This window comes from Fistularia commersonii, chromosome 3 (genome assembly GCF_037954325.1).
Source record: "Fistularia commersonii isolate RoL2024-O1a breed Wild chromosome 3, RoL_Fcom_v1.0, whole genome shotgun sequence".
In the NCBI taxonomy this organism is placed as follows: Eukaryota; Metazoa; Chordata; class Actinopteri; order Syngnathiformes; family Fistulariidae; genus Fistularia; species Fistularia commersonii.
The window spans coordinates 3,108,740-3,125,554 of record NC_141286.1 but is presented as its reverse complement, the minus strand read 5'-3'; the positions used below and the strand labels follow the sequence as shown (position 1 = coordinate 3,125,554).

At 40.4% G+C, this 16,815-nt stretch overlaps 1 protein-coding gene and 1 long non-coding RNA gene across 2 annotated transcripts in view; both read right to left on the bottom strand.

The window, feature by feature from the left end:
* Window positions 1–100: 100 nt before the first annotated feature.
* LOC147235234 (uncharacterized) lies at window positions 101–9,642 on the bottom strand. Its single transcript, XR_015104357.1, has 3 exons — window positions 1,417–9,642; window positions 325–406; window positions 101–142 (listed from the first exon to the last, which is right to left on the bottom strand). It is a non-coding gene; the product is annotated as an uncharacterized LOC147235234 (long non-coding RNA).
* Window positions 9,643–9,915: 273 nt separating this feature from the next.
* Window positions 9,916–16,815, bottom strand: part of nf1a (neurofibromin 1a) — an 80,401-nt gene continuing 73,501 nt past the window's right edge. Inside the window, exons 48-57 of the mRNA XM_086141414.1 lie at window positions 16,563–16,694; window positions 15,713–15,848; window positions 14,373–14,533; window positions 13,816–13,938; window positions 13,612–13,730; window positions 13,100–13,200; window positions 12,875–13,017; window positions 12,740–12,786; window positions 11,701–11,917; window positions 9,916–10,155 (exon numbers count right to left, since the gene is read on the bottom strand). Coding sequence (XP_085997540.1) covers window positions 10,013–10,155; window positions 11,701–11,917; window positions 12,740–12,786; window positions 12,875–13,017; window positions 13,100–13,200; window positions 13,612–13,730; window positions 13,816–13,938; window positions 14,373–14,533; window positions 15,713–15,848; window positions 16,563–16,694 — 1,322 coding nt within the window. The 3' untranslated portion in view covers window positions 9,916–10,012. The remainder of the gene's footprint in view (window positions 10,156–11,700; window positions 11,918–12,739; window positions 12,787–12,874; window positions 13,018–13,099; window positions 13,201–13,611; window positions 13,731–13,815; window positions 13,939–14,372; window positions 14,534–15,712; window positions 15,849–16,562; window positions 16,695–16,815) is intronic.

The window sequence follows — 16,815 nt, the reverse complement described above, 5'->3', positions numbered from 1 at the left end:
TGTCACTTTAATGCTTTTTACTGCATGAGGTCACCACTGCAGTCTCCTTTTCAGATGAAGTTTCTGCAGGCGTCCATTTAATGGCAGAACGCTTTGTCGTGGAATTGGCTGCTAAAAATTACAAGCGTAAAGTTGAACGTGTCTGAAATGTGAAAAGATGAAGTAGGTAAATGACAATAGTTGTTTATCCTTATATTTGACCCTGTGATTGGCAGGGTCGGGTTAAACTTTTTGGACTTATGGTTGGAAGATCCACCCCAGTTCCAGACTCAAACCCACAGAAATGTGAAAATGTTGGTTTCCGACGCATAAGGAGGATCTCACCTTTCTGTGTCGGTCGGGAAGCTGCACAGAAAGAAGCGCGAAGAAGCTTCCGGAGCTTCGGATGCTCGCTGGAAGAAAGACGCTGTCGAACAAAACAAAGAAAGACTGACCAAAAACCAAAGAATACAGTTAATTTTATCATTTATTATTATGTATACAGTATGTATATCCACACCCTGTTGAGCCGCATTTTGTAATAACGGTGCATTTTGGAATAAACGTCCAAAATGTAATAACTTTTTCCATTTCATTTTGTAATAAACTGCCCCAACGCATTTTGTAATAAATTTTCCCGCATTATGTAATAAGTAATTCCATATTGAGAAGAGTATTACAAAATGCATTTGTAACTTTTTTATTCTCCAGGAAATGTAATAACATGGTGCATTATGTAATAACAATTCTAAAGCATAGTTTATTTGTTAATTGTATTTTATTTTACTTTACAGTATTTGTAAAAGCAAGGCCTATTATTAATATCACTGTATTAGCCTAGTAGCAGGACTTAGCAATTACTATTATTATTAAAAGGTTGCATTAACAGAGGATATTCTATAAATTCCATGTTATTACATTTCCGAGAGAATCAAAAAGATGCAAGTGCATTTTGTAATAATCTTCTTAAAATGTAATAACTTATTACATAATGCGGCAAAATCTATTACAAAATGCGTTGTGGCAGTTCATTACAAAATGTGGCAGTTTATCACAAAATGCGGCTTTATTACAAAATGAAATGAAAAGGTTATTACATTTTGGACGTTTATTACAAAATGCACTGTTATTACAAAATGCTGCTCAACACACCCAAATACATATATATATATATATATATATATATATAAATATATATATATATATATAATATAAAAGGATCTAAGATTGTAATCACTCTGCTGAGAAATCAAACCGTATTCTTTAAAAGGAAAAACAGATACTTGTCATGACGGATAAATCTTGTGTTTGTAATTTAGATCCACGCCGAAGGCTTGAACTTCTATCCCATCAAGTGCTACTGCACTGCATATGAACTATATATGAAGTTAAGCTGTCAGCGGTGATGGACAAATTGGTTCATATATGAAACTTTACCCGACTGTTGTGTTCGTGTGAGAGACGTCACTGGAGGTGCGAAGGCAGCAAAAGTTGGGTGGTTGGCACGAGCTACAATAACTTTGTGGCAACTGGAGTTTCTTTTCGTGAAGAGGCTTGACTTCTCATCCGGGAGGCTTCCACAGTTCAAGATTTTCATAAATCTCCGTTTATCTCCAAAACATCTTTAAAGTTGAGCCGTACAATAAAGTAGTTGAAACCAGACTGAGAGGAGAAGCCGTCATTGATGGGTAACAGCAATGGTTTCAAGCCTGGAAAGGGAACCACAGATGGAGTGTTTTCTTTAAGAATATTGGCAGGGAAGTAGATCAGAAGGAGCTGCATTGCACTTTTGTAGTAATAGAAAAAGTATATGACAGGGTGCCAAGTGAGAGATATTGTATAAGGAAGTCTTGAGTGAAAAAAGAGGTAGGTAATACCGGTGCAGGACCTGTATGCTCGCTGTGAGACAGCGGTGAGGAGTGCTGTAGGTGTAACGGAGAAGTTCAAGGTGGAGGTGAGACTTCATTAGGGATCACCTCTGAGTGCCTTCTTCTTTTGTGGTTTTGACAGGCTGACAGATGAGGTTAAACCGGAATCTTCATGATGTTTGCAGATGACATTGTGATCTATAGTGACAGCAGGGAACATGCAAAATCTTGAGGGGCTGACGCATGCTCTTGAAAAGAGAGGAATGAAGGTTAGTTACAGCCGGACAGGATATATGTGTGTGAATGAGAGGAACCCAAGTGGAAGAGTGAAGCTGAGGGAAGAAGAGGAGGAGAAAGTGGGGGATTTTAGGACATTTGGGTCAACATTGCAGAGCAATGTGGAGAGTGTAGAGGGGAGATGAAGGAAGGGGTTCAAGCAGCTTGGAATGGGTGGAGGAAAGTTTCAGGGGTACGAAGAGATAGAAGAACATCAGCCAGAATGAAAGGAAAGGTGGAGGAGACGGTGGTGAGACAAAAGGGTTGTCATTATTGTTACGGTTTTTATTATTGTCTTATTTTTCTATCGTCTCCTCCATAAAAATAGATCCAAGCATAACATACAACCAAAAATAATATACACTCTCCTCCGTGTGGAATTCCTAACAATCCTCAGCCTGACGGGATCCATTAGAATAATCTGGGTCATAAAAAACTAAATAAACGGTGGATAATAACCATAACCAGGTGCTTGTGCAAGACTTCCGCATGTGCCGCTGATGAAATAAGGAGCTGTGTTGACATTTCTGTGCCAAGGAATCCTCAGGTGTTTGGCATGAGACTTGACCCAGTGCCTGATCAGCGATTTGACGCCAAGCACATGTTCTTTTTTTTTTAAGGTGACTCATTTATTCACAAGTGCAGTCAAAGCGGAGTCCCGACCTGCCCGACTGATGACTTTTAATTTGTGTGTGTGATTAGTCTCTTACCACAAGTACTTCGAGACAACAGTGGAATAAGCGACGCCGGGATGGAGGCGGCGCTACGAGATGTTTTGGAGAGAAGCTCTGAGATGGTCGGGTCACGGACAGAAGAGGGAGAGTCAATATATCTGTAGACGGATGCTGGAATTGGAGGTCCTGAGCAGGAGTTGGTTGGCAACACAACCTGCGGCTGACACAACTCCCCGGGGCTTTTCAAAACAATTATAAGAAATATTTACTTAAATTGTATTTTATATCAGTCAGTGAGTTTATTGTAACATCTAAATAAAACAATATTTTTGTCGCTGTTAATAAGCGACTGTACGGTAAAAGGATGACAACATGTTCAGCTTTTTTTTTTTTTTTTTTCCTAAAAACAAGGATTCGAACTGACATTTGAGTTTTTTGCTTAAAAGTAACCTTCTATCCAACTTTTTTTTGTTGCACGCAGAAATGTAATTTTGTTGTTTTCTCTACAGTTGTTGGTTGATTTAAAAAATACACGACAGATTTTATTTATGCAAAGCATTAAGGCAAAAAAAAAAAAAAAAAACACAAGCAAAGTCTTTTTTTGGCGTTCAAAATGTTTTGGTGCATAAAGAAATGTAATTTCATTGTTTTCTCTGCAGTTATTCATTCATTAAAAAAAAACAAGATATTTTGTTTATGCATAGCATTAAGGTAAAAAAAACAAACGAACAAAAAAAACACTATATGCCGTGTTAATTCATTTTAAATTTCAAAAAGGACCGCGTGGCTCCCGGTATTTTCTTTACTGAGGTGAAACGGGTCCGAATGGCTCTTTGAGCAGTAAAGGTTGCCGCCGTGGCGACGCTGAAGACATTTTTTTTCCGGAAAAAAAAAAAATCACGACAGAATAAAAAAAAATTTGTAAAAATAAGACGGATAGACGAAGCTTATTAAAGCTTGACGGCACCAAAAGAAAAGAAAAAAAAAAAAAAAAAACAAACACTGGCCTGACTGCATTCCAAGGATTCACAATCACAATGATGGACAGATCATTAATTCTGAAGCTTTAACATTCTTGTTGATGAGAGCTGCTTTTTTCATGTCCTAGAAACCACACAACATTTGTACACTTCAGCCCCTCGGGCCAAACCAACAGTCCAACCGGCTCGGAAAGCAATGATTAACACATTCAAGATTTAAAGTGTTGTATGGGAAACGTGCTTCTGCGTGCAGTTAAATTCCAACTCTGCCGTCTGCAGTGCATTTTGGATTGTATGGACAATAAATAGGTGGTGTGAACATTATTAACACAGTTTGAACGGTGCGAGTGAAACCTCTAGTGCAGCTAAAACCTCAGTGTGCGCAGTTTAAATGGCAGTGGTTCCATGTGCGGCGCTGCATGGAAAATGCAAAGAAGAAGAACGAGTGTCAGCTGTTTAGGAGTTCCAGAACTGAAGAACGAGTTCTTTTGTGGCGTCGTTCTGTTTGATAGGAAAAATAAAAAACATTACGATAAAGAACTCATTGCACCGTCTATGAATGGAACAGTGGACCCGGTTCCAGATAAGACGCGCAACGGGTTGGTTTAATCTCCAAGAATATATTACTGCGCTTCATAAACCTTTATATATGAATAGAAGAATTTGAGATTTACAAAAAACAAATGTATTTTCCTTGTTCGGCTTCAGTCGTTTCATTTGTTTTACCCGCGATGATCACGAAAATGACACGCCGACCGTGCCGGAAATGTCTAGATTGATTAAAATTTGAGCAAGATAGATAGAAAATCTTGATAAAAAAATGTTTAAAATCATTCTTATTAACAGTACTAGTCACGATTTGCAAAACACACACATAAAAGCATATCTTTGCACCTCCAACCCCTGCAGACGGTTGCATAAAGTAAGCGGCACCAGTGCCACTTCTTTTTTTTTCCCCATCATCTTAGTGTCCGTGGGACATCTGTAGTTTTTTTTTTTTTTCTGTATAACCGAAAGCCACATTCCATCGCATGATTGAAAAACTGAAACGTAACTCCTCATATCACAGCATTTTGTGGAATTTTCACACAACCTGAGCTGTTGGTGTTCATCGTCTCACGCTTCAGGTAAAAACATTTGGTGTGGCTGTTTGTCAAATAGACCATGACATAATCCACAACCTGTATACAGTGTCTTTCCATAATAAATAAGAATATAATTATGTTTTAATATCACATTAAAAATATTAGTTTTATCTTTAAATCCCCACCTCTCTTCTAATCAACTTCAAAACTAACATTATCGTGAAACTGGTTCACACGGGTGTTCAAGGTGTGTTTTTCTAGAGGTCAAAGGTTAGAAACAGTTTAATTGGGGAGAAACATCTTTCAATACTTTGCAAGTTCATTCGATAGTTTCAGTCCCAGAGAAACAGAAGGCGCGATATTTGGGGATCTGAGGGAGTTTGATGTTTGCAATATGCGATGAATATATTTATATTTAGCTTGAAAAAGTTACCACGCTTACTGCTACTTTTACAACTTATACTGCTGCTAATAATAATAATAATAATAATAATAACAAGTTATTTCCATGATAACCAAAAGAGCAGTTTCCTCCCCACCACAAGGGAGTACAGTGTGATATGGTTCATATGCACGTTTGTTCACCCGTGCACGTTTAAGATACATCAACAAAGCTATTAAGAATAAAAAAGGATTTTTACAGAGAACTTTAAATTAAATATTTAAATAATTATAATAATTATACATTTAAATTTAATTTAAATGTATAATTATTGCCGTCAGGTGATTAATCTCCATTCATCTATATCAAACTTTGTTCCATTTCAAAACATTGGCTAAATGGAGATCATGGTATTTTTTGGAATCCAGACATTTGTTAATGACAAGAAAACTGCAAGTTCTGGCAAATCATCAATTGCGACACATAAAAATAGAATAAAAATAATAAATAAATAAGTAAATGAAAAGGTTTACATTAGCTCTCTAATTACATTATAAATACGTAATGCTCTGCTTGTCCACCTCAGATTCATTATAAAAACAAAAAATACAGCACTTGATTTTTTTCTTGAATATTTAAAATCTCGAGCGAGACCAGACGATGAAGTACGTCGTCTACAGAAATAATAAAAACAAGAAAAGCTGACTGAATTCTTACTTCGGAAACATAACTGTCTTCGTCCAGTGTCTTCTCCTGCTGTCGCAATGCATGTCCACCTGCAACAAAATAAATCAGACAAAATTTAAATATAAAAGAAAACAAACCAGGAGTAATTTAGCTACAAATTGAAGGGAGCCTCCAAGTGGCTACAAGCAGTGGTGCAAGAGGCGGGTCTGAGTTTGGGCTCTTTTGCTGCAGGATAAATCTGACAAATTAAAAAGATAATAAGATAATGGAGGAAAATAAAAAAAAAAAATAAATAAAATTATAAAAAAATGTATGTGTATATATATATATACACACATATATTTACTCTAATATTTATTTAAAAAACAGGAAATAATTCCAAGAAATTTTAGTGGATTTTAGTTTTTTTTGTGAATGTGAGTGAATGGTGAGTGAAAGAGCACGTCTATAGCTGACGTCTCAAAAAAAAAAAGCAAAAACAAAAAAAAAAGCCACACTTTTTTTCATTTTTCAAACTTCTTAAGTATGTTGAAACAACACTGGAGAGCAAAACATTTTATTACTAACACTGGAATAGTTCAATTTGTATATTATTATACAGAAACTAACTGCTTTACAAAAACAAAATGATACAATATCACATGTATGTACAGTGTAGTAAATATACCATCTCAAATTGTACACAAAGTATTTACAGTTGTCACACATACTGCATTAAAAACAAAAACCAGACTAATACTCTACAGACATTAATTTTGCATAACATCAAATAAAACATGCCGCATTTTTGAGCTTTTTCATCTTTACAAACCCATGACTCAGTTTTAAATTAGTGCAAGTCAACTGCTTGTTTAAAGAGGTTATGGATGCATCATCCATAATATTTCCATTCACACCTTCTGGTTACACGTGGCTCAAAAAAAAAAGAAAAAAAAAAAAAAAAAGGGAAAAAAAAAACCAACTAAAAAGAGATCTTGCCTTCTTGTTTTTTTTTTTCCTGACTGGGTGTTAAAGGTGCACTCACTGATTTTGAGCTTGGAGGACGTGTTTTGAGGAGATCAAGGAGCACAGCTTCAACGTAATGGAGGGAGGAGATGCTTAAAAAAATAAAATTAAAAAAAAAACAAAAAAAAAAAAACAAAGTGTGACCAAGCTTGAGAGTCGATGGATGTAAAGACGACGAAAACGAGAACCTGGACTAATTATCTCGACTAACAGAAAGAATCGGATTAAACTGAATTAAACACGATCACGTGCGAGAACGAAAAATAAGTTACATGGCGTACGGTTTCTTTTTGTTCAAAATCCCCTTTCTTGCATCCACACCTGACATTTTCCCAGGTTTGTACCGAAAAAACTCGCCCAACACGTACAGATGTGACTTATTTGTTTTTCTTCCGGGCTTAAAACTATATAAAGTGGATGCTGGAGCCCGATTTGATGACTTCCTGCAAGAGCCTGAACAAGCTTCTATCTCTTGTCTTGTCTGGTCGTACCAACCGTTTCCACGAGGGGATGATAGTGAGTCACATGTGCAACTGGCTTCACAAAGAACTTTCAGAAGACGGTTTAAAAAGAAATGCAAGAGAGCGCGTTTCCATTTGCTTTGTCGCGATAACTATTTTGTAACACCGACTGCTGAGGCGGTTGTCATAACAACTGCGGAAGAAGAGTGAGCAGGTGCAAAGGTGATGGCGTTGGTTTGTTGAAGTGGATTAAATTAAGGTTTTTCTCCTCATCTTCCTCGCATGATTCGTGTTTCTGTCGCCAAATTTAATTTCCGATAGAGGAGGTGATCTGCGTTTAACAGCATTAAAGTTTAAAAGAGTCAGCAACTTTTTCAGTTTGTTTTTTTGAAGTATTATCTGAAGAGTTGTTCTGAATTTAGCCTCCGGTTATTTTAAGGCCCCGAAGATGGAATTTACAAAACAATATTAAATTTAATACCAAATTAATGTTCGGTTTTTTTTTTGGGAGATATAATATCTGACAAATATATCTGCTGATAACTACTAGGGGACGTGTTAGTGGCGAGGTGATTTTGGCTTTTCGTGCAAAGCTTACATGCACAAATTTAACCTTTAATATTGTTTTTCTTTTTTCAAACTGATGCCTGAAAGCGCGCCTCTCTATTCAGGGATTAATAAACTTTTTCCCGGATGTATTTCTCTCTATCAGGGCATCTGAGTGGCCGTAAAAGTAGTCGGCGGTTTCCCGTTCCGCTTTTGTTTACAACGCTTGCATTTCCTTTTACAAAAGCGAGGGAGAATCACATCAGCTGAAAGAAGATCACGCTGACGCTTAGTTTGTCTTTAAGATATCTTGATTCAGATGATAAAATAAGACATTTGGATACGATGATGTTCTTTGCATATTCGCCTTTGACTGTTTGTTTTGAGCCACCGGAACCAAACAGGAAATGAGGTCAGACTCAGGCGAGGGTTCCTGTTTCCTTCTACCTTGTTTTAACGGAGTGATAAACTAAAAGGCCACTTACACACTTGAGTTTTTACTAGTCTAACAAAAAAAAAAAAACCTAGCGGGATTAATGACAAAAACGTAATCGTTTAGAGTTTCGGGCCCACGTTGTGCTGAGGGGTGAACGTTCTCTTGAGAAAAATCTCAAAAATAATAGATTTGGTTCAGTCGCATGAGATGGATGTCATGTTTTTTTTTTGTTGAAATTGAAGCTTTTGCAATCAAATATATATTTATTAAAACAAGGTCAAAAAGAAATGTTGGTGGTCGAATGATTGGAATCTAGTTTTTTTTTTTTTTTTTTTTTACTGTTTGCCGAGCCGTAATCCCCAGAGCACTGGCCTTTTTTGGGGGGGGTTCGAACCCACATTTAAGGTTTACGAAAATAAAGTGGCTCCGGTCGTGACGTTTCCGACAACACGGGACACGAACGGGTCTTTTTTACGGAAACTCCGGACGAATTGAAACGGGGGCGAAAATGAATAAAATGTTGTGTTTTTATGACACGCTAGTTCCGACAACTTTTTTCCTTCTTCGGGAGTCGTGCGTTTACGCGCAACGGGACCCGACGCTTCCTCGTCTCGGTTCATCCAAAGCGACCAGTAAGAGCTAAACCTGCTGGTTGCTAGGCGACGGTGGCGTCATATTGCTCGCTGGACCGATTGCCAAGGAGTCAAGAGGGTTGAGGATTATTGCCTAGTAGGACATTTTTTTTCCTTCTTACTGTGTAAACAACTTAAAATAAGATGACGCTGAAAATACAGTTCATACTAAAAAAAAAAAAAAAAAAAAAAAAAAAAGGGGGGGGGGTAAAATAAAACAAACCAAAAAAAAAGAAGCTTGGAGCTATTTACACGGTCACTTGTTCATTCCCCCGGTGTTTCACTTCGTGTGATAAAAGTGAAAAGAAGCGGATTTTTCATTTTTTTTATGTTGTTTTTTTTGGAAAGTGAAAAGAAGCGGGTTCGTGTTCGTACTATCTAGCTGTACAGGATAAATACTTTCAGGCAACAGGGTATATGGATGATTGTATACGAGGTGACGAGGGGAGGGGGGGGCAATGTGGACGGCACGCCTCCATAATTAGTACCTGCTCTTTGTCCCCGGCAAGGTTTGACTTTACAAATTTTACACACTGAAAAACCCTGACGAAGGCACACCATGGAGAGAACGTCAACACCGAGATCAACACTAGGACTAGTTATACATTATTTGTCTATGTAAAGTATGTACAAAGGGGGGGGGGACGGTCGGGTGCAAGCAGGTCCAAGTTTGTCACGGACTCAGTCGCGAGGAGGGCCGGGATAACTAGCCCACACACACACCCTGTATGTGTGTGTGTGTGTGTGTGTGTAAAGCGACATCCAGCCTTCGGGGGAGCGGTGGGGGAGTTATTTTGCGTGACCTTCTCCAAGCTGCTTCATCTATATGGATGCGACCTCCTTCCCCTCCCCCGATGCAAAACACACATTCGCTCGTGCCGAAGCAGCGACGGTGACCGAGTGAGAGAGAATGAGGGTCGGAGGGAGGGAGGGAGGGAGGGAGGGAGGGGGGGGTCGGAGGTGTAGGGCGGCGATGGCGAGCGATGGCGGGGGGGCCCCCGTCACACGATCTTCTTGATGCTGGGTCTCTTGAAGCTTCCGGCGCTGCGCTGCTTCTGCACTTGGCTGGCGGAGCCGTGGCGAGTTCGCCCGCCGCTGGACAGGGCGGAGCTGGGAGACAGCTGGACGTTCTCCTTGTCCACGCCTGAAGGGAACCAGAGAAGAGGTGAACCACAGCGCGCACGTGAAGGGCTACAGGACTAGCGGTGTAACAAAAAAAAAAAAATCGATACGTATCGACATATCGATCCGACAGCTGACGATCCGATGCATCGACGCAGGAGTAACAATCCATGTATGCATTTTACCTGCCTATTTTTCGTCTGCTCTGAGGCGTAATTCTCACGGTAACCTACTTCGTCTCCACCTACTTCGCTTCCCTTCCCCTCTTTCAGCGGACACACCCTCTTTGGCACAGCACTCGCATTTAAACATTCGGGAGGCGTGTTGAGCCGCATTCTGTGATAAAGCTGCATTTTGTAATAAACTGCCGCACTTTGTTATAAACTGCCCCAACGCATTTTGTGATAAATTTCGCCGCATTATGTAATAAGTTATTACATTTTGAGAAGATTATTACAAAATGTACTCGCAACTTTTTTACTCTCTAGGAAATGTAATAAAATGGAATTTATAGAATATTCTCTGTTGATGCAGCCTTTGAATAGTGTACTGATAGTAATTGCTAAGTACTGCTACTAGGCTAATACAGTGATGCTAATAATAGGCCTAGCTTTTACAAATACTTTAAAGTAAAATAAAATACAATTAACAAACTTATGCTTTAGCATTGTTATTATATAATGCACCATGTTATTACATTTCCTAGAAAATAAAAAAGTTGCAAGTGCATTTTGTAATAATCTTCTCAATATGTAGCTTATTACATAATGCGGCAAAATTTATAAAAAAATGCGTCGGGGCAGTTTATTATAAAATGCAGCTTTATTACAAAATGAAATGAAAAAGTTATTACATTTTGGGCGTTTATTACAAAATGCACTGTTATTACAAAATGCGGCTCAACAAGGCGGACATTGATATGGCTGAGAAGGACGCCGACTTACACACTCCTGTAGGTTTAAAATCGTTCGTGTGGAAGTATTTCGGCTTCCGCAAAAACGGGAAAGAATTGGTAAAGGATGTGGCGATATGTAAAGAATGTCGAAATGAAGTTCGCTACCGTGGCAACACTTCGAATTTGTCGGCTCACCTGAAAAGACGGCGTGGTGTTGTTGGAGGCGAACGTTCAGAAAAAGCACAGCGCCCTGCCCGGCGGAGTACATGTTTCCCCACAAAAGTTACCGAGCAGTTCGAAAAGGGCCAAAAACATATCGTATTAAAAAATCGTATCGTAGCTAAAAAAAAAATCGAAGATGATCGAATCGTCGCCTTGAGAAATCGAATCGGATCGAATCGTCATGATGGCTCCGATTTGCACCCCTATACAGGACTAGAGCTGGAAATTAGCTATGAGCTACAATCTGGTACAAACATCTCTGCCTCTGTGCTTCATGTATTTGTACACCGTCCTAATAAACTTCGAAACAAACAAACAAACCCCGAGCCGCGGATCCTCCGGAGTTGCGAAGCCTAGGATCTAAAACTCTTCCATTTTTCAATGTAACTCGAAAACGTAAATCGCGCACAATTCGAACCGTCTTTAACCGACGCCGCTTCCCGTCCTGACCTGGCGAGTGCTGCGACGTCGCCAGCGAGGTCATGGAGTTGGACAGGTTGAGGTTGGCGGTGATGCTGAGCTGGCTCTGGCTGGTGGGAGGGTAGGGGGAGGTGGGCGTCCGCAGCTGCTCCTCCCCTCGCTCCTCCTCGGCCGTCGGCAGGTAGCTGTCGATCAGCGCCTCCAGGAACTTGACGATCAGCTCGGCGTAGTCGGGGATCTGGGTTTGCTGCGGGTCGGGATCGGGAGGAGAAGCTCGGGTTGAATTTAAACATAAAACCGGCGGTGAAATCATTTCCGTACGTACGTGTTGAGTACGAATCGGCGTTTAGTGCGGCAACACATTTCACATTTATAAACATCTCTTACCGCAATGTGCGCATATTCGGAGGGGGCGTCACAACGTGAATATGGATGAAGCGGGAGCCGTTTTAGTCGGAAGTGTTACAATTATGTGATTTTTACCGATCAACAGGAGACTCGTATTTTTTTCTCTGGCTGCAAAAGCGACACAATTCTGTCGTGCGTTCCCGTTCAAACAAGACAGAATTTTGCAGCTATGGTTTCATGTTGATTATGACCGTTTGGGGCGATACAGAGACGAATTTCTGCCCTGCAGAAACTTGGGCTTCGCCCTGAGGGGGCGCCATGGCAACCATGTCCGAGACACATAGTACGTTTAGTCCGTGATCCATTTGTTACCGTCTAATGTACTCTGAGAGGTCCTCTCTGTACCAAAAGCAAATCGGGACTTTACCGGCTTCCGCGAATGTGACGTTTATTTTGAGCGGCGAAAAACAATAAATATAATTTTATTGAATATTTCAAGATCACAATAATCTTCCAACTTAGAACTTAAGGTTAAAAAAAAAGGAATTAACGCAAATGAAATACACGTCAATTAGATATTTATAATTGATTTTCCCAAGCCGCTCGGAGCCGCGGTGGGTTGCCGACCCCCTGGTCCAGCCGGTGCGGCTTATATTGAGGCGCGCTTGATAGTCCGGGAAATTACGGTAACGAAAAAGCACAGAAATTCTATAATCCCTACCTTGGAGAAAGGACCGGCGAACCTCCACAGCCCATTGAAGCCAAAGCCTGGGAAGTACAAGGTGAAGAAAAGGTAGGAAATCATTTCGATGAGGAGCGTTCTTCGGAGAAATTTACAGGAGGCGGCGTCTCTTACTCTGTAAATAAGAAGGCTGGTACTGGGGGGGCGACTCCTCGTGGTAGACCACGCTCTGCACGATCCCATGGACCGGGTTCAGTAGGTTGGTGTCCTGGCACATGGACAGCACAGTGTTGATCTTGGAGTCCAGCAGGTTGTGGCTGCAAACAGGACGAACGGTTTATTTTGAAAGTCTGTTTTTAGAAGTCGGAGTATAAACACCGAATCGGTAAAAATACTCACACGACGGGGAAAACCTTTGGGAAGACCACGCACGCTTCGGCCAGGTACTCGTACAGAATTCGCTGGTCGAAATCATCGGTGGTGTATTTGACCTGGGTGGCCTTGGAAACGATCGATGTGTGTTAGAATTAACAACCCAAAAGCATATCTGAAGTCATTTTGTACACGTGCACGTTAAACTCAAGACCCGCCGAGCAAATCCAGCCAATTGGATGAATTACCTTTGGTCCATATCATAATATAGAATTACTGTTGGAGCTGGCCTGCAACAATATCGCACAAATCGCACAAATGCACTGCCAGTGCATTTGCGTGTCAACCTAACAAGTTTTCAATAAACAACTGGCCAGAACGGCCGTCGGTTGTTTCCGAAGTGTATTTTGAGTTTTACAACCCTGTTCAAGGAGAAAAATCAAGACGCCCCTGAACCCTCCAGTAAGAACCCAAGTAGCCGTGACCAATTACTTTATTTCGAGCTTCCGTGAGGGAATTACGGAGCTGCGCTTCCTTACCAGCACAGTGAGCAGGAGGGCCTGGATCTTGGGGTCCGTCAGCACCTCCTCATCCAGCAACACGTTCGACTCCGACACGGACACCTTGCGGAGGTGAGAGTTCCCGATTCTTTGCGTCTCTGGAGGAAGAGCGGGGCATCGACGTTCGGTCAGACGGACCGGATCCGGACGGACGGAACGACGCCAACCGACCCGCGCGCTCACCTATCTCGTAGTCGTTCTCGGCGACGCGCCGCATCTTGGGCGGCGTGGTCATGCCCGACTCCATCTCCGGTCTCTTTGGTGCTTTGGAATCTGATATGAGGTGGTCGAAGCTCTTCCTGGTCCCTGAAACCAAACACAACCAGGTGACTGTTTTTTTTTTTTTTCAAAGTACATAATGACGGCCAGCGGCTTTCCTTTACACACCTTTACACGGGCCGTTAAAAATTGCATTCCGGAGCACCAAACATGCTCACACTAACAATGCCAGACGGGTATTTTGATGACCAGATGACCAAAGTAACAATATCACAACTTTCAACTCGCAAAATACATATTTTATTGCCTGTTTATACATTGTATAGTTATTTTATTGCCTATCTGTATATTTTATATGATACAGTTTTCTATTGGTATTGCACAGGACTACAGATGTAAATTAGCTATAATCTGGTACAAACATCTCTGCCTCTGTGCTTAATGTATTTGTACACTGTTCCAATAAACTTCTAAACAAACAAACGAACAAACTGCCCGTCCGTGCGGAGGGGAGGTTTTACCCAGCAGCTTCTTGGTGTTGGCCTGCGATGGCTGTCCCATATCCAGACTCATGGACTTGCGCGTGCGTGGGCTGATCTGACCTACGGTGGGATAGTGATGGGCTGAGAGATAGCGCTCCGAAACCTGCGGGGACGTCCAGGGCTGGGTCTCTCGCAGAGTTCTGAGAATAAGGAGCAAGAGAGTTCGACCAAACACTTTTACAAGAAAATGATAAGAAGCAATTCCACCTCCTTAAAAGAAAAACAAAAAGGAACACGGTTATTATACAGCGATCCCTCGCTGTAACCCGGTTTACTTTTCACGGTTTCGCTACTTCACGGATTTGCATCGTGCACTGTAACGTTGCAGTTTAATACGTACGTAAAACAGCGTGCCAAATTTACATGACGTACGTGCAAATTCTCTTGCAATTTCGAGTTTCTCTAAAACCCATAATGTTGACAAAACACTCTGGAGTTTCCAAAAGGCAGCGGAAGATGCTATCTATCGCAGATAAAGTTAAACTTCTGGACATTGTAAGGGAAGGTAAAAGCTATGCGGCTGTAGGTCGGCATTACGGAATGAATGAATCTTCCGTTCGTTCCATAAAGAAGGAAGAAAAAAACATAAGGACGACAGCAGCGATGTATAATAGAGTATTCAATTGTAAAATAACTGTAAAAAAAAAAAAATAAAGGTTTCTACTTCACAGATTTTGCCTATCACGGGTTCTTTTTGGAACGTAACCCCCGCGAAAAACAAGGGTTTACTGTATAGTGATGATATCAGAATGAAATACATTGTATATATTAAACCAGTCAAAATAAAGAATTACACAGGCAATTAATAGTGCTTTTTTTGTTTTTGATGTTTTGTTTTATTAATTTTCCCTCTTTTCCCTTAAAAAATTTCTCTTCATCTTTTTAAGAAATGTGAACATTGGTGTCACTAAAGCCGCTCGCAAAAAGAAAAACACTTGTAAACTGCATTGTTCTGCAACAATACTTCCATCCGGTTGCAGTTGCTCTTTTGAACCTAATTATCATTTACCTACTGATATCTGTTGAGACGAGTCACATTTTATCTTTATCAATCCACTCACTTTTATCTTTTTATATTATATTCTATTCTTTTCTGTAGGGAGCAACGTGGAACACTTAATTTCCTCCGAGATAAATATTTCTGATTCCGACGGACATCCTCCATAAATTCGCAAAAAATAAATGAAGAGATTTTCCATCTCCCATTTCCACTTTAACCTCTACAATTTCATTTGACAAGTTCTGCTTTCCCTGCTCTCCTTGTGCTCAGATGTCGAACGAACCGAATGAGTCCAGCGCATCTGTCATCATCAGCTCACCTGCAGCTGGGATCAGTGATGTGACTGGTGTAGGTATCCATGGGAACGGGATCCATGGACAGATCCGAGATCAGCAACGACTTCCTGTGTTTGAGGCTGCAGCGACTCCGGACTTCCTCGGACACCGTGAGCAGGGCTGCCGGGATGACCAAAAAAAAAAAAAACGCGTGAGTGCCAACTTAGGCCGCATGATGACTAGTCCTGCATGTCAGGCACCACCTACTGCAAGGGTGGCGGGACACATTTCTTATTTCATTTTTAAGCGCGAGCCAACTAGGTATCATATAAATTGAACACAACGAAAATTGCAATTTAAATATTTATAAAAATATATATACTGCTCAAAAACATAAAGGGAACACTTGAACAACACAATGTAACTCCAAGTCAGTCACACTTGTGTGAAATCATAGTGTCCACTCAGGAAGCAACAAAGATTCATTTTGACTTGTTTTAAGGACATTACATCAAAGTTGGATCAGCCTGGAGTTTGTTTTTACACTTTAATTTTGGGTGTGATTCCTAATCCAGACCTCCATGGGTTGATACAATTGATTTCCATGGATCATTTTTGTGTGATTTTGTTGTCAGCACATTCAACTGTGTAAAGAGCAAAGTATTTCATAAGAATATTTCATTCATTTAGATCTAGGATGTGTTTTTTAAGTGTTCCCTTTATTTTTTTGAGCAGTGTATATAAAATATATCCACAAAAAATTCAACAAAAGGAAAAAATAAGGCGTTTCTAAAGTCAGTATTGATTGAAAATACTTAAAATTATTTGATAATAAATATATATAATATTTGAATATAAAATATTCAAAGAAAATAGTTTGGCGGTCTGACCTACCGGCTAGGTAGGCCACACTCTGGGTGTTGACCTCGAACTTGTCGCATTTCAGGTGCTTGCTGATGAGAGCCAGGAGTGTATGCAGGATTCTGACTGTCCGTGCTACGGTGGTGGCTGACGGGTGTCTGTAGCCTGCACACACACAATCAACAAAACACACACAGTGTCTCAAGAGCCACAGATACACACTGTGCTGGACATGAGTCAACGCATTCTGATCTGGTATAAATGATATACATTGGAATACGCTGTT